This window comes from Musca domestica, unplaced genomic scaffold (genome assembly GCF_030504385.1).
Source record: "Musca domestica strain aabys unplaced genomic scaffold, Musca_domestica.polishedcontigs.V.1.1 16, whole genome shotgun sequence".
Lineage (NCBI taxonomy): Eukaryota > Metazoa > Arthropoda > Insecta > Diptera > Muscidae > Musca > Musca domestica.
Window position 1 is genome coordinate 15,772,145 of NW_026712219.1, and position 18,394 is coordinate 15,790,538.

The following is an 18,394-nucleotide window of genomic DNA, read 5'->3' on the forward strand; positions in this document are numbered from 1 at the left end:
TAATATTTGCGTAAGTGCTATGCCAGGTGTGAAAATGGTCAATATCGGTCCACTCCATCAAGTACCTCTCCCATAAATGGTCAAAATTTTGAATAATTACACCTCTCATAAAATGTGTTGTAAGAGTGCGATTGTCTTCAAATTTCACATATCCCCGTATTTATATTAAAGCAAGGTCTGGTGTTAAGATGAAATATATCGGCCCACTCCTTCTGGTACCTCCCCCACAAAAGGTCGAAATTTTGAATATCCACTAAGTTCATAAAACGCAAAATTAACATAGACTTTGCACATCTGAATATTTCCATCAACCCAGGATCTATTAAAAAAAAACGATAGAGATCGGACCATTCCTCCTGGTACCTCCTCCCCCACAAACGGTCAAAGTTTTGAATAACCAAAACGTTTATAAAATCCGAAATAAGCTCAGGTTCTCTTTATATTTCACAAATCCTATTATTTCGATTAAGAAAAGATCCTTTGTCAAGATGGTATATATCCGCTCCTCCACTCCTTCTGGCACCTCCCCCACAAAGGCTCAAAATTTTGAATATGCATGAAGCTCATAAAAAGCGAAATTGACATCCGATTCTATTCAAGACTAGTTACATCCCAAAATTGCCATTAACACAACACAGTCCAAACCTAGCACGTCGCAATATTTATATCATATTTATTTTGGTCCGATATGAAATGGCCAATTTTGGCCAATTCCTTCGGAACCTACTGCACAAGGGCTTAAACATTTGAATAATCATAACAGAAGTCAAAATATTTTTATACCCTCCACCATACTATGGAGGGTATATTAATTTTGTCATTCCGTTTGTAACTCCTCGAAATACTCATGTCAGACCCAACAAAGTATATATATTCTTGATCAGCGTGAAATTCTAAGTCGATTTAGCCATGTCCGTCTGTCTGTCTGTGTGTCTGTCTGTCTGTCTGTCCGTCTGTCTGTCTGTCTGTCCGTCTGTCTGTCTGTCTGTCTTTTGTAATCACGCTATCTTTCGAACAAATTGAGATAGAAGGCTAAAATTTTGCACACATGTTTATTTTGCCAGTAGGCAGGTTAAGTTCGTAAATGGGCGATGTAGGTCCAAGTTCTCATATAGCCCCCATATAACGGTACCTCCCGATATTCGGTATTTTGATTATTTTACCGACATTATTCACCGGAATTGTTTCAAATTTGGCATTTGAAGTTCGTAATAGATACTAAAACCTAAGACAGAAAATTATCTGTGCAGGTCCACGCCTTCGTGTAGCCCCCATATAACGGTGCCCCCGATATTCGGTATTTTGATGATTTTAGCGACTTTATTTACCGGAATCGTTTCAAAGTTGACATTTGAAGTTCGTAATAGATGCTGCAGCATAAAACAGAAAATGGGCCATGTAGGTCCACGTCTTCGTATGGCCCCCATATACCATACCCCCCGATATTCGGTATTTTGATGATTTTAGCGACATTATTTACCGGAATCGTTTCAAAGTTGGCATTTGAAGTTCGTAATAGATGCTGCAGCATTAAACAGAAAATGGGTCATGTAGGTCCACGTCTTCGTGGACCCCCCATATACCATACCCCCCGATATTCGGTATTTTGATGATTTTAGCGACATTATTTACCGGAATCGTTTCAAAGTTGGCATTTGAAGTTCGTAATAGATGCTGCAGCATTAAACAGAAAATGGGTCATGTAGGTCCACATCTTCGTATAGCCCCCATATACCGTACCCCCCGATATTCGGTATTTTGATGATTTTAGCGACATTATTTACCGGGAATGTTTCAAATTTCGCATGTGAAGTTATTAATGGACACTTCAGCCCATACCAGAAAATTGTCTGTGCAGGTCAAAGTCTTCGTATAGCCCCCATATAACGGTACCCCCTATATTCGGTGTTTTGATGATTTTAGCTACATTATAAACAGATTTTTCTTCAAACTTCGCATTTAAATATTGTAATAACTTATGACAAAAGTTGCCTATGCAGGTCCACGTCGTCGTATAGGCATTTGGTATTTTTAAGATTTTAACAGAAATTTTAACGGATTTTATTTTTTTTATTTATTTATTTATTTATTTATTTTTTTTTTTTTTGGAAATTGTCAAATTTGTACCAAATGGTGGAGGGTATTAAAAGTTCGGCCCGGCCGAACTTACAGCTTTTTTTACTTGTTAAATAATCGAATATTGGCTGAGGGTATACATCTGTCGGCAAAACCGACCGATTCTTTTTTACATATTAGTCGTATCAAATGATATATACCCTCTGTAGCCATGTGGCTGAGGGTATTATAACGAGTTCATAGTTAGATTGAAAATCGGATTATTAAGTTCGAATACCGTTCGTCTGTCCCCTCCTACATATAAAAGATCTTTCATGGATCTTCTGTCAATAAAATTATATTGATGGACTTTTTATAGACAGCCTACTTCTTTTCTTGCAGAAAATCCCCTTTGCCATTAGAACCCTTTTGATTCTTTAAATTTACCACATATTTTCTAATTATGTCATTATGAATAAATAGCCGGTGCCATTTAGCATTGGCTGTGGCTATAATAACAGAAAAATGTTCTGAAAATTCACAATTCAAATACAATTCACGATATCAGCAATAGCGACAAACATGACTAATCGTCAAATAAATAAGAAAAAAAAAATACAAATGAAAACCAAAGCAGAAGCAAACAATTGAGCAATTTTTAATTTCAAAAAAAAAAAAAAAGAATCGAAATTGAAGAGGAACAAAATGTGAAAAAATAATCAAAATTCTAATGAAAAATATACTGGCAGTATGAATCCGACAGTGAGCAACAAGAAAAACATTAACAATTAAGTGACCGAGTGCCCACCAGCCAAGGGAGAGAGGAGGAGAAGAGCTCTGTACAAATGCTGGGCCGGTGCTGTGCTTTGCTCCGATCATGATCATGGCGATCATGATGGTGGCGATGACGATCAAATGCCAGAAAGCCGCACCAAATAACAATGGTTAAATTATTGTTGGAGGGGTGTTTGGTTGCGGGGGGAGTTGGGATGCGGTACAGATAAATCAACAATCACGGCGTCAACGCGCGTTCATAGAAAAACAAAACAACAACTCATCGAAACAGAACAGCTCACGTATTTTGTTATTTAATGTTCGTTTTGGTTTTGTTGTTGTCGTAATTGTTGTTATAGATATTCATTTTTTTATATTTTTACTCATGTCCCATAAACCAAAAAAGGAGAGAAACATTTAGTTTGGTTGTAAAATTGACAGTGAGATACAAACAACAACAACAACAAAATTAATATTTTACAAAATGAAGAAAAAATTTCAGTAGATTATAAAAAAGAAGAACACATGCACAGGGCGAGATAAAAAAACTGCAACAAAGTCAAACGCCATGATTTTTACATTTTTTTTCAATTTCTTTAAATGTCGGAAATAGCATAAATTTTTAGAATAAGTTTAGATTTGTTCGAATTGGTCACCTTCAAACGGCCACTGAAACCGTCACACGCTGCCCGAATGTTGCTCTGCGGTATTTTGGTCCATATCCGGCGAAGCGCTTGCTTTAGACGATCGACACTTTGGCATTTTTTAGTGCCAACCTTGCTTTCCAAAATACTCCAGACACAGTAGTCGAACGGATTGGTATCAGGAGATTTTGGTGATCATTATGCGCTGGAAATGAAGCGAGGAACCTCACTTTGTAAACGTTCTTGGATGGCGCGTGCTGAGTCCTGTTGGAATGTTTAAGGTTTGCGGCCAAAATGTTTGCGTGCCCAAGGCTTTAATATACCCTCCAAGATATTTTCGCGATAATATTCGTCATTTATTCCGATGCCACGGTCGATTAATACGAGCGGAGAGCAATCATCGGCTTTTATAGCGGCCCACACCATCACCACGGCCGGCGCATTAGTTCTAGTGGCCAACCGAAGGTGCACATTTTCAGCTGACTTCTTTGGCAAGTAAACACGATTTTGTGTGTTTACAAATTGCTGGACAACGAATGTTTTGTTATCGGAGGAAACCAAATTTGGCATTCACCACTTTCGGCCAAGCGAGGCAACTCTTTAGCTCTTTTTAGTCTATTTTCTTTCCGTTGCGGTGTAGGTTTTAGCACTTTTTTGAATTTCAATGGCTTCACCCCGAGCTCATTTTTCAATATTTGCCGAATGGAATATTGTGATATATTTTAGGTTTCGATCAAGTCGCTTCTTTTCGAACTATTTCTGCTAATGTTGCTGTTTTCTTCCGTCCACTTACTTGACGTCGTGCTACGCTACCAGTAGCTAACCTATTACCTATTACGAAGTACAAAAACTAAATTTTGATAAATTCTATTGAATTGTATTTCTATTCCTTAACCGAAGACCAAATAGATTACCAATTTGTACTATTCGTACAATTATAGTACAGATTTCCGAAACAAAATTCCATATGTCCAGGCTGCAAATGAATGGTGACCCAAATACCAAATTTCAACCATCAAATGCTATCTGTTCACCCAATACCAAATTGTACCAAAAACAGTACTATTTAGTACTTTTCGTGCACATGTAGTACATATTTCCAAAAACCACCACTTTATCATAAACCCACAATCAACAGTGACCCAATACATAATTTCAAAACTCCAGCTACATCCGTTCACACTAAACCAAACTGTTCCAACTGTCGTATCATTTAGTACAGTTCGCATATTTTGTACACATTTCCAAAGCCACCTTCATATGTCACACTTACTTTCCTATCTTGATTTCCATACCATATATCATGTTTTTAGCCTTATCCGTTCACATAATAGCAATTGGTAATATTTTAGAAGTTTAGTACCATTTTAGAACTTTTCGTAACCTTAAAGTTCGAATTTCCTTCAACCCTTTGGCATATCTATGGTGCACTCCATCAGCGAGGAAAAAATTTTCACGCCTACGCATCAAGACTGACCCCCGTGCAAAATTTCAAGATTTTAGCTTCAGCGGTCTCGTCTGGACGTTGATTTTCAGTCAGTCTGTCAGTCAGAACTCTTTTATATATAGATTCTGCACGATACGGGATTTCAAATTTATTTTCTAGACCAACAAAAGTGAATATTTTAGACATATTTTCGAGGGGCCCATCAGGGTAATAATTGGAAATATTTTAAAGACATTTGCAGAGGGCAAATATTTAATATTTATCTATATAGAGTTGTTAATGTTGGTTTTATTGTAGTATCCGATAGATGTGGTGGAAAGAAGAGGACAAATAATTGGAGAATTTTAAGGAAATTTCCATTAGAGATTAATGGCCATCAGGGTAATAATTATGGATATTTTAAGAATATTTATTTATTTTTTTTTTTTTTGGGGAATTTTTGAAGAATAATTTCTAGAAGGCCACCAGGGCAATAATTGGGTATATTTTTAAGAATACCTTCAAGGAAACAATTAGGTATTTTTTAAAGAATATTTTCCAGAGACCCGTAAGGGGAACCTAATTGGGAATTTTTGGAGAATATTTTCTAGATATTTGAAAATTTTTTAAGAATATTTTATAGAGGGCCATTCGGGCAATAATTGGGGAATTTTTTCCCGAGGGCCATCAGGGTAATAATAGTGGGTATTTTAGACGTATTTTTCACGGGTCCATCAGGTCAATAATTGGAAATATTTTAAGAACATTCTCCAAAGGCCATGGAAAGGAATTTTGAACACTTTTTTGGGGCCATCAGGACAATAACCGTTTATATTTTGAGGTTATTGTCGGGGGGACATCAGGCATGTTTTTCAGAACGCCATCAGGGCTATAATTGGGCATTTTCAAGATTTTTTTCAGAGGTAATTTGGGAATTTGAAAGAATATTTTTCAAAGATCCATCTGGCTAATAATTGACAATTTTTTAAATTTTTTCCAGAGGATATTTAGAGAATATTTTCTACATGACCATCGGGGCAGTAAAAATTGATATTTTAGATATTTACCAGGGGTCCCCCAAGACAATAATTGAAAATGTTTTGAGGTCATTTGCCAGGGGCCAAAAATATGCAATTTTGCAGTAAATTTTGTTGGAGACCATCGGTGCAATAATTGTGGATATTTTTAGAAGGGATATCAGGGCAACAATTTTGGATTTTGGAAGCATGTTTTCTTGCGGGCCAACAGGGCAAATAATTGTGGATTTTTGAGAAATATTATCCTGATGGCCATCAGAGCAATAATTGAGCATATTTTTAAAATATTTTCCTGAGAGCCATCAGGGCAGTAACTGTACATATTTTTACAGAATATTTTCCAGGACAATAATTGAGAATTTTTTATGAATATTTTTCATATAAATTTTGTAAAATATTTTGACTTGCTACGATATCGTTTTACAGGAGTTTTTAACCACACTTTAAAAAAGGGGAAAAAAGTACCCAGGTAGTGACTCGTTTGGAGGGTTGAATTTGTCTACCAAAATAAGAATCGCATTATTAGCTGTAATATTACCACTATATAGACACTATATACCTAAAATGCCAGGATTCCAAACAATCTTAATCCAGAAATGTAAAAAAAAATTGGAGCAGGGTGGAACTTGCCTCCTCTATTTAGGTTAATTTTTGTTAAAAACTTTCGAAAACGCCGTTAGACGTATCTTCTTTTTAAGCTCCACTTACATAATCTGTTGGAATTTCTCTGTAATAAATTGAAAAAAAAAATGTCGCACAGTGTTATCTATTGGGGTTTTCCTGTAATTATCGAAAAAAAAAAATGAATTTTATTGTACATTATTCTGAACACCTGCCGAAGATTCTCTTTAGTACCAAAATTATCTCTTTAATCATAAATACATCTAAATACATCACACAGTGATGAGCAACTAGCTCATTTGTACCCCCTTTACATATTAAATGATATCTTTTTACACGGTCAATGACCTTACCTAATTAGAAAAGATGGATGGTTAAATATTGAAAAACATATTTCAAAACCTAAATGGTATGTTCTCAACCCGCTTTTAACCAAAAAAATTAAAACAAACTCGAATTATACTTTCACATTTACAACAATGAGAATAATTGTATGAATATTGTTTCTACTAGCCGGAAGATGATGAAGAGGGGGTTGGTTACTACTGCAGTAGTTCCCAACAATGATAGCCTGTATATTCATTCTACTCTCGGTTTGTTTATTGAATTCAGCAGCTAATTTTATTGTTGTTGTTGCTGCTGTTTTTCTTTTTTGTTATAATTAACACCCGCCGACTTCGACGCCGTCGCCACCGACTCCTTCAATGAAATCAACGCTGAAATGGCTGGTGGTTATACGATGTCGTCATGTTGTCGTTGTAGCTGTTCGTTGTTGTTTCTGTTGCTGTTGTTGTACTAGTGTTTGTTTTTGTTGTTGGAATAAATTTCTCTCGACTACAAAATATTCGAACTGTGACAATTCGAACATTTGCATTCGTTCAAAGTACTCGTAAATCAAATAAGACTGACAGTTCATAACGAATAAATGTACGAACGTACGTACGTTTGTATGGATGTGTGTATGTACAACTCAACGACTGTACACCTCTCCCCCGTCCCTGGCCATTATGCACAATATTTCATTTCGATATGAATCGATTCTGACCCAGCCCCAATGGGTAATGGTGGTGGTGGTCAGTCAGTGTGGCTAAATGCCTGACAGACTGTCAGTCAGCCAGGCAGACTCTGATGGCTGTGGCTGAGGATGGTGATGATGATTGGTGATGTTGGTGTATTGATATTTTAATATTTATCTATATAGAGTTGTTATTGTTGGTTTTATTGTAGTATCTAATAGATGTGGAGATACCCTATAACACAGACATCCATCAGGTGGAAAGAAGTGAGCAAATAATTGGGGATTTTTGAGAAAATTTTCAGGAGGGGCATCAGGGATATTTTTTTAGAATATTTTTTAGGACAATAATTAGGGCTTTTTAGGGATATTTCGCCGAGGGACTTTGGGGTAATAATTGGGGGTCTCTAAGACTAATTTCCAGAGGGCTATCAGTTTAATATTTTGAAAAAAAATTAAGAATATTTTCTAGGTGCCATTAGGCCAATAATTGGAGATTTTTAAAGAATATTTTCTAGAGGGCCATCAGGTCAATATTTAGGAAATTTTTAAGAATATTTTCTAGGAAGCCATCAAGGAAATAATTAAGGATTTTGAGGAATATTTTTCAGAAAGGCAATAATTAGAGATTTGTTTAAAGATAACCTTCTAGAGGGTCATAATGCCAATATTTAGGAAATTTTTAAGAATTTTTTAGAGTGTGTCATCCGGGTAATAAATGGGAATTTTTGAAGAATATTTTCTAGAAGGCCACCAGGGCAATAATTGGGGATTTTTTTAAGAATGCTTTCTAGGGGGCGGGTCATCAGGGAAATAATTGGGGATTTTTGAAGAATATTTCCAGAGAGTCATCAAGTCAAATTTTAGGAAATTTTGGGAATATTTTCTAAGGGGCCATCAAGACCATAATTGTGGATTTTTAAAGAATATTTTCTAGAGGCCCATCAGGTCAATATTTGGGAAATGTTTAAGAATATTTTCCAGAGGGCCATCCTGGAAATAATTGCGGATTTTTGATAAATATTTTCAGAGGGCCATGGCCAATAATTAAGAATTTTTTTAAAAAATATTTTCTAGAAAGCCATCAGGCCAATATTTGGGAATTTTCTAAGAATATTTTCTAGGGAGACCATCAAGGAAATAATTAAGAATTTTTGAAGATTATTTTCTAGAAGGCCCTTAGCGTAATATAATTGCGGATTTTTTAAAGAATATTTTCTAGAGGGCCATCAGTAAAATATTTTGGAAAATGTTAAGAAAATTTACTACGGAGCTATCAAGAAAATAAGTCCATCATCATTTTCAAATATATTTTCTAGTGGACCATCAGGGCAATATTTGAAGATTTTAAGAATATTTTTCAGAGGCTCATCAGAGCAAAATTTGTGGATATTTTGAAAATATTTTGTAAATGACCATCAGAGAAATAAAAGTGGATCTTTAAGACATACTTTCCATAGGCCCATCAGGGCAATAAATGGAAATGTTCTAAGGGCATTTTCCAGAGGGACGTCAAGGCAAGAAATATGGAATTTTACAGATACTTTTTTGGGGGGCCAATAAATTGGGATATTTGAAGAATATATTTTCCAGAGCGCCATCAGGACAATAATTATGTATTTTTAAGATTTTTTCCAGAAGGCCTTCGGACAACAATTTGGGATTCTTGAAGAATATTTTCTAGAAGGCCACCAGGGCAATAATAATCATATTTTTAAAATATTTTCCTGGGACTTTCAGTTCAATATTTCGGAAAGTTTTAAGATCATTTTCTAGGGATCCTTCAAGCAAATAATTGGGAACTTTTGAAGAATATTTTTCAAAGGTCTAATTTAGGATTTTTTGAAAAAAAAAAATTTCTAGAGGGCCATCAGAGCGATAATGGAAGATTTTTAAGAATATTTTTCAGAGGTCCATCAGAGCAACAATAGTGGATATTTAGAGAATATTTTCTTGATGACCATCAGGGCAATAAAAGTGGATATTTTAGAAATATTTTCCAGGGGTCCATCAATCTTGAGCGCCATAAAGGTACATTATTGAAGAATACTTTCTAGAGGGCCCTCAGGACAATAATTGGGCATATTTTTTTAAAATATTTTTAGAGAGCCATCAGGGCAATAATTGAGGATTTTTTTAAGAATATTTCCAGAAGATCATAAGGGCAATAATTGGTCATATTTTTGAAATATTTTTCTGAGGTCCCTGTTGTTGGTAGATTTGTGATAAAGAGGTGGTTTTGGAAATGTGTACTACAAGTGCACGAAAAGTACTAAATAGTACTTTATTTTGTACAATTTGGTATTAGGTAATGATGATGGTGCATTAAATCTGAAATTTGGTATTGGGGTCGTTGTTCATGTGTAGCCTGGACCGAATGGTACTATATTCGATATAGGGTGAAGGGATAGAGACAAAATTCTGAAATTTGTTTCTTAGATTACTGATGGTATCTGTATTTAGGATTTGGTGGTGGTGGTTTGGAAATGCGTCCTATATTTGTACGAACAGTACTAAATGGTACTGAATTTGGTATTGAGTGAAGAAATAGGGCTGAAATCCTGAAATTCGACATAGATGTCACTGTTGGTATTTGTGTTTGAGATTTGATGGTGGTTTGGAAATGAGTACTTTAATTGTTCGTAAAGTACTAAATGGTACTAAATCTGATATTGGACGAAGGAATAGAGCTGAAATCCTGAAATTTGATATTGAGGTGACTGTTGGTTTCTAGGGATTACATATGGAGATGTGGAAATAGTTTTGGACAGAATAATTGGATGTGGGTCCATACTGCAATGGCTTACTCACATCCTCCTCGGTAAACTCCGAAATTTAAACTTTTTGGTGTAAAAGGTTAAAATTTTCTATTATCCTTTCCGAAAAAGGAAAAACTTGAATAATATATAAAACCTTGAAAGTCTGACAATGTAGGACGGTAGGACGGAAGTTTTGATAAGAGAATTTTGTCAAACTGAAAAAATTGTGCATTTAGAGGACTAAAATGGCCTGACACGGTATGGAAAGTACCAAATGTACGTAAAGTACCATTACTACCAAAAGCAAAGAAGTTGAGCTTGAGCTGAGAGGTATAATAGTGTTATAAAAAGTTCAACCTTACAAAATTAACCGTCATTTTTACTTGCTTTTTATTAGGAAAATTTTATTTTAAATATTTCCCAATACGACCAATAATGTCGATCTTTTACGAATATTTTCTAGTGGACCACCATCTATTCCAGTTGTAGGGTATCTCTGATTGATTCAACCTATGAATGATTTGTGCGAGTATTTGCATTCTGACTGCCGGGAGCAAAAACATCTGACTAACTGACTCTCAGACTAGTTGGCCGATTGGCTCTCAGCCTGTATGGCTGCCTCCCCGCGGCGGCATGACGACTACTTTAGCCAGCCAGCCAGCCAGCCATGCATCCACACTGAGGGAAAAATCCCGTTGCGAAATCAAGCACGTATGTTGTCATTTTCGCAACGACCCGTTGTTATATTTTTCAACAACGGCTGTTGGTGAATTGTGCACGAACGTGCTCAAATTGACACCGAGACGTGGTCAACTTTCGGTACCAACAACAGCCGTGCTTAATTTGTCCATTTGTAATATTGGTAATTGCAGCCGATTACACACGAGTAAAAAATGACAACGGTGGTGCATGATTCACACACGGTCGTTGTCAATATGACACCGGTCGTGTATGAATTATGCACCACCACCTGCATAATGATGCACCACCGTTGTTACTTTGTACACCGACGTGCATGAATCGTACACGATCGTTGCCATTTTAGCAACTACCGTGTATGAATCATGCACCACCGTTGTCATTTTTTTTACTCGTGTGCAATCGGCTGCATATTTACCATTTTTTCCGTGTTATTGAAAGAGAAAGGACGCATTGTGCAAAAAATTTATTGAAAATGAATAATAATTCGCAAGATCCTCAAAATATCATTGGTGAGTTGTTAGAAATCGATGGCAATATTGTTGTGGTTCGCGATACAAACCATTACAGCAGTCAAGATGCGGAAAACAATGAGGACGATTATATGTTAAGGGAGTTCTTAAAAGGAATAAATATGGAGTCGCTTTTTGAACAATTAAAAGGTAAGTAAATAAAAATGAATTTTTCAGTTAATCAGTGTAATTAACAAAGAATTTTCTTTTTTGTTCTTTTAGCATCACATGTAACATTTCGCAGCTTGCAGTACTTGAAAAAAGAAGATTTAAAGGAAGCAGTGCCACCATTGGGACTGCGTGTTGAATTCAGAGAAAAGCTCTTTGCTTGGAAAAAACGAAAGGTACGTATTATTTGTTTTACAGAGTTGAACTCAGTATTAATATTGTCATAACAATAGCTCGGGATTGATGACGAAACTATGTCAGTTCCATCTAAAATAGGTGAATGGTGGAAACGCAACGAGACACCTGCAAGTACTCCTGGTACTCCCGACACTACAGGTTCGAACTGCTCAAAAGCCAAAGGAATTTTGTCAGAGGTAAGGTAAGAGTAATATTTGTGTAAGCATAGTTAATGTAGTTTTTTTATTTAATATAGGATCTAACGGAATTGTTAACACATACCTCGAAGGGGAAACTAGCGCTTGAATGTAGTAGCGTTAATAAGAAATTAAGTGACGAGCAAAGAGATGATATAATTAATATAATTATTGAAGATATTTTAACCAACAATGTTACTCTTTACACTCAAGACTATATGCGCATATTGGATGAAATTTGTTCCGTTTTTCCTCTTGAAAACGAAATGAGGGTAAGATTAACAATATAAACAACGTATCTGATTATGTAGTTTCTTAACTTATAATATGTCTTTATTTTTAGGATTATTATTACATTTCAAGAAAAGGAAAGAACAACGCAAGCGGAAAACTTTATGCCAAGTATAGAAACAAGAAGTCCAAAAGAATAAAGCTTTTGATTTCCGAGCCTAGCACAAGCAAAGCAGCAACTCACACATCTCCTAATTTTTGTAACAAAGATGTTCCCGAAATTGATGAATCAGTTGAAAATTCATTGAAAGCTTCCTTACTAAGAGAATGTAATGATTGGGGATCGATCTGCGAAAAATGGAAAAGATCTTTTAACATACGGCAAAGAGATATAAAAAATTTAAGTAGCCATACATTTCTCCTTGAATGGACGAAGTTGTCCGATGCAAGAGCTTCAGAATTGGTAAGTAGCCATGAGCTATTTATTTGTATATGGATACTAATGTTTCGTTTTAGGTCAACATTGATTTCGATATTATGTATCCACAGAAAGGCAATCTTCTACTTTCTAAATGGGACCAATTTAAGAAAAAAATTTACAATTATTATGGGAAAAATATTCATAACGAACATTGCAAACAACTCTTCGCAAATGTTTTGACGGCAAGCAGCATAGGTAAATTTTAATTCCTGATTTATCATAAACATTAAAAGTAATATTTATTTTATATTTCGGTTGCAGATGCTCAAGATTATATATACGCAATACTGTTGAATTCAGTTTTACCATCACCTGCTAGGTTTAAATGTGGAAACGGTAAATTACGAAAAAAAGTAACAATAGCTGATTCGCAGGAAAGTTTCGTACTGCGACTACCGACAATTAACGATTATAAAAGGCAAATTGATACAGTCACTGAAAAGTATTACAATGCTGGATTAACTATACAGCCATTTATAATTGTGGAGGGTTTGTCCGATTTCAATATAAAAGGTTTTTATGTTTTTTTTAACCACAATTTGTTAAAATTTCAATCGTTCCTCGAATGTTTAGATACATGTTTTAAAATTTTTCATGCACTTTCTTTAAAATATCCAAATGCCTGCCAAATTCCATGGATTTTTATCCAAAAATATTTTTATGAAATTAATACTGTATATGATATAAAATCAGTTAATTTGACTTCACTTATTAATTTCTGCAACAATAATTAAAGTACAATTCAAAATGTATATTTGCTTTCGTTGCCGTAAGCATTTTGATAAGGCAAATCTTTTAATAGCTCATTTGAAAACAGACCATTTAATGTCCACTAAATTTTTAAAAGTACAATGCGTTCAGGACAACTGTAAGCAAACATTTACAAAATTTACGTCATTCAGAATTCATTTAGAAAAACTTCACAAGAATCACACAAAAGCTCCACCAATGGTTAAAGCCATTAATGTGCCAGTTGAAATGTCATCATCAAAAGAAAATGATTATACAAACAGTGAAACTGTTATTAACAACAATACAATAGAAAAGGATTTAAATGTTTTGAAAAAGAAAACCTTATATCTGTCTTTACAATTACATGGTCAAAGCTATATGCCTAGAAATCATGTTATAGAAATACAACATTCTGTTTCAATTCTGCTTTCATCCATTTCATGTACAATTGAAAAATATATAACTGATCATCCAAATTATGAAGACTTAAGGTACTTACTAAACTTTTGTAAAAATCCTTTCGAAGAAACTAGAACGGAATATAGACTTTTAAAAATTTTAAAAGAACTAAACTTTTATGATGATCCAAAGGTTTATGTAATTAGCAATCAAGTCTCGGAAATTGTTATCAGCGGAAATCCCAGTTTAGGTCCAAAGTTATCCAATATTTATATAATGCCACTGAAATTCATGATAAGTGCCCTTTTTAAAATTCCAAATCTCTTAGATTTGACATTAGAAAACTCCAAAAAATTCCTAAATTCACCTGTTTTACAAAATTTTACAAACGGTGAGTTATATAAAACTAAATTATTAAAATATCAGTACAATTTAGTTATTCCCTATGTCCTTTACATGGATGATTTTCAAATTAATAATCCTCTTGGAACCCATACATTTTCCATATGTGGTTGTTATATTAGCTTTCCTTCAATGCCACAGCACTTGTTGTCAAAACTTGATTATATATTAACTGCTGCGTTTATACCATCAAAGGATTTAAAAGAACGTGGAAATGAAGTTTCATTTCACAATCTTGTAGAAGAGTTAAAAATTCTAGAAGAAGGGGTTGAAATTTGTGTTCAACAAAGTGTTCAGAAGGTGCATTTTATTTTAGGTGTAATTATTGGAGATAATTTAGCAGTTAATAGTATTTTAGGCTACGTGCAATCATTTAACTCTAAAAGATTTTGCCGGGTATGTAGAAGAAAAAAGTCCCAAATGCAATTCGACGCAATTCAGCATTTAGATAGTTTAAGAAACCAAGAGAATTACAACTCAAATGTATTGGAAAATAATTTTCAAGAAACAGGTATTAAAAACAAGTGTATCTTCGAATCTTTACCAAATTTTAACGTCACTGAAAATTTTTGTTTTGATATTATGCATGACATTTTCGAGGGCATATGTGTCTACGATATGTCTAATGTAATTCTCGGGCTGATTCAAGAAAATATTGTTACGTTAGATTGTATTAACAGCAGAAAATCTTTATTCCAATTTGGAGAAATTGAAGTGGGAAATAAATCTGGACCACTAGATTTATGTAGATTGAAAAACTATAACTTAAAAATGACAGCTAGTGAAACTATGTGTTTTACTAATTTTTTACCTTTAATGGTAGGCGATTTAATTCCTTTCTCCAACGATCACTGGAAAGTTTTTATAATATTATTACAAATAATCGATTTACTTTTAAGACCAAGTTATATAGAAGACGATTTAATAAAATTGGAAGAATTAATTAGAGATCACCATTCACTTTATATAACATTATACGGTTCGTTAAAACCGAAACACCACTTTCTTGTCCACTATCCCACAGCTATCCGAAAATGTGGTCCCCTTAAATATCTCTGGAGCATGAGATTCGAAGCTAAACACAAGGAAGCAAAAGCCTATTTAGGAAATACTACATCAAGAGTAAATCCCTGTCGTTCATTATCTATTAAGTCTGGATTGAAATTTTCCAATTTTTTATTAAAACACGAAGATAACTTAGAACCAAATGTTATCATTAATACGCATACCATCGAAGATTTGGCAAAAGAGGAATATTGTTACAAAAAAAGTAAGCCAGTTTTAAATTACCAAAATTGCAAAGTGTCTGATGACATTTTTTTTAAGGGAACTAGGTATAAAAAAAACTATTATTTAGCAACAAATAATGCCGCAATTGAACTTTTCAAAATTAAACATTTAATAATTGAAAATGAAAATGTTTACATTTTATGTAACCAAGTAAAAGTTAAAAACTTTGATTACCATTTACAATCGTATGAAGTTGGTTCTCTGAATGAGGATACAATTTTTTTAATACCAATTTTAGATTTTATTACTTACCCATTTCACTTATATCCTATGAATAATGGAAAAGTTTATTTCAGATTTAAGTTAATTTAATTTGTTTCTATACATTGAATATATGTAATTCGAATTGTTTTGTTAAATCAAATATGTATTTATATTGAATTTATGTAATTGGTTTCGTTCAATAAAATACTTTTCAAAAAATGTCGTTTCTTCTACTAAGGGTATAAAATGGAAAAGGAACGGATATCAAAAAATGACCACCATTGATTTCAATCTGACAACGGGCGTTGACAATCCGACAACGGAGCGTTGACAATCTGACAACGAAGCGTTGACGATCTGACAACGAAGCGTTGACAATCTGACAACGGGGCGTGCTCGAAATGACCACGTATGTGCTCATTTCATGCACATCTGTTGTTGAAATCGTTGCCAAAATCTCGGTGTCAAAATGACAACAGCGTGCTCATTTTGACACCAAACGTGGTTGATACACTATCATACACGGATGTGGTCATTTCATACACGGATGTTGTCATTTTTTCTCTGGGTGCAGCTTGCTTGCAATCTATCTATCAACGACCTACTCGTTTATTAAATATCTAATGGTCGGTTATTTGGTTATTTAGCCATTGCTTCTGCTTCATCATCTCTCCTCTTTGAATTGGTGTAGTTTTGATTTGATTTTGCAAAAGCAGAGCGCGAAAAGCGACAGTGACGGTGGCGGTGGCCATGCGATTGCCGATAAATCCAATCATCATTGTACGGCACAACAAAATGGCTAGAAAAATATACATTTATACAAAACTGGCGTCCCATCAGGGGTCAGAGCCGGGAAGCGGTTGGGTGGGGAAACGTGGACAGCCAGCATTTAATACCTGCGAAGTATGCATGTAGCTGTGCTCTGTTCTGCACAAATCATGGTGTTAAGTGTATATTTTTTGTGTGTGTGTGAGATTTGCTTTTGTTTTATTCTGCCAATGCAAATGCAAATGGGGTGGGGGAGGGGGAGGGTTAGGATAGATTGGCAGTATTTGCTTCATGTTTCGTTGTAACAACTATCGATGACTGTGTCTGTGGATTTGTCTGTATGACTGACTATTTGTCAACTCTATCTGGCCTATTGTGTGTGTCTTTTTTTTGCTGTAGATGCATATATTTTAAAATATAATTGTTGTAGATGACTCTGGTTTTTGTGTTTCGGATTCGAAATGAATTCATCCTCTCTAATCTTTCGATGTAACTAAATTTCAATTGCTTCCATTCCTGTTGTTTATGGTATTTGAAATAAATATCGAGTTATAAGCCGAATGTGTATGGTAGCTGAGTATGGTTATTATAATAGATATTCGGTCACGAAGCTTTTCAAAGCAAATTTTGGCAATAACTGAAATCAGAATTATTTGATGACAATATTGAGCACAGTGTTTAGAAAAAAAAAAGAAATATAGAAATATATCCGCAGACGGTCAGAATTCAGTTTTCCTGGCTAAGTCCACTATTTGTGTCATCATCGGATTTTATGTTTCTATGTAGAATTCGAAAGTTACCATATGGTAGAACAGAAGGTCTTCTTCACCCATAATAGTAAACACATAAAATGAAATGAATCCATCCATCCAAATATTGGAGAAATGTAATCGAAATTTTCAAAAAGATCCGCACAGAAAATGAAAGGACAATCCGATTTTGCTCTAGCTTTGCAAATCATAATATTTGCATCAGCTAGAAAAAATGGATAATATCGGTCTACTCCATCAAGTACCTTGCCCACAAAAGGTCAAAATTTTGAATAATTATAACTCGCATAAAATATGATGCAAGTGTCCGATTGTCTTTAAATTACACACATCACAATATTTTTTTATTAATCAAAGGTCTTTTGTGAAGATAGAATATATGGGTCTACTCCCTCTGGTACCTCCCACACAAAGGGTCAAAATTTTGAATATCCATGAAGCTCATAAAACGCGAAATTAACATCCGATTCCATTCAGGCTTGGCACTTCACAATATTTCCATCGACACAAGATCTGTTATAAAGATGGTAGATACCGGACCATTTCTTCTTGTACCTTCCCCACAAAGGGTCAAAGTTTTGACGATCATAAAATTCGAAATAAACATGCGGTTCTCTTCAAATTTTGCACATCCCATTATTTATACTGACACAAGATCTCCTTCTGGTACCTCCCCCGAAAAGGGTTCAAGATTTTGAAAAACAAAACGCTCAAAGAAAGCGAAATGAGCATCCAATTTGCTTCAACTTTTACACTTCAAAACATTTTTGCCAACACAAGATCTGCTGTGGAGATGATATGTATATCTGCGAACCCCTTCAAAACATTATTTTCTAACACGAGATTTTGTGAACATATTATACAGGGTGAGATAAAAAAAAAAACTGCAATAAAGTCAAACGCCATAATTTTTACATTTTTTTTTTTTTTTTTTTTTTTTGAATAAAAGCAAAAAATGTCGGAAATAGCATCAAATTTTAGAATAAATTTAGATTTGTTCAAATTGGCTACCTTTGGCACGAATTATGGCCTT

At 34.5% G+C, this 18,394-nt stretch overlaps 2 protein-coding genes across 8 annotated transcripts in view; one reads left to right on the forward strand and one right to left on the reverse strand.

The window, feature by feature from the left end:
- The window catches only part of LOC101892503 (uncharacterized), a 247,949-nt gene that overhangs the window by 135,524 nt on the left and 94,031 nt on the right, over positions 1-18,394 (reverse strand). The gene's annotated exons all lie outside the window — the stretch shown is intronic.
- LOC131801417 (uncharacterized) lies at positions 11,008-13,822 on the forward strand. Its single transcript, XM_059120169.1, has 6 exons — positions 11,008-11,886; positions 11,944-12,084; positions 12,144-12,356; positions 12,428-12,778; positions 12,832-12,991; positions 13,058-13,822. Exons 2-6 carry the CDS (start codon positions 11,965-11,967, stop codon positions 13,528-13,530), a joined length of 1,317 nt encoding a protein of 438 aa, XP_058976152.1. The 5' UTR covers positions 11,008-11,886; positions 11,944-11,964; the 3' UTR covers positions 13,531-13,822.

Coding starts and splice junctions, on each gene's coding strand:
- LOC131801417 (XM_059120169.1), top strand. CDS start 11,965: ATGTCAGTTCCATCTAAAATAGGTGAATGGTGGAAACGCAACGAGACA. Junction 12,085..12,143: donor CCAAAGGAATTTTGTCAGAG/GTAAGGTAAGAG, acceptor TATTTAATATAG/GATCTAACGGAATTGTTAAC. Junction 12,357..12,427: donor CTCTTGAAAACGAAATGAGG/GTAAGATTAACA, acceptor CTTTATTTTTAG/GATTATTATTACATTTCAAG.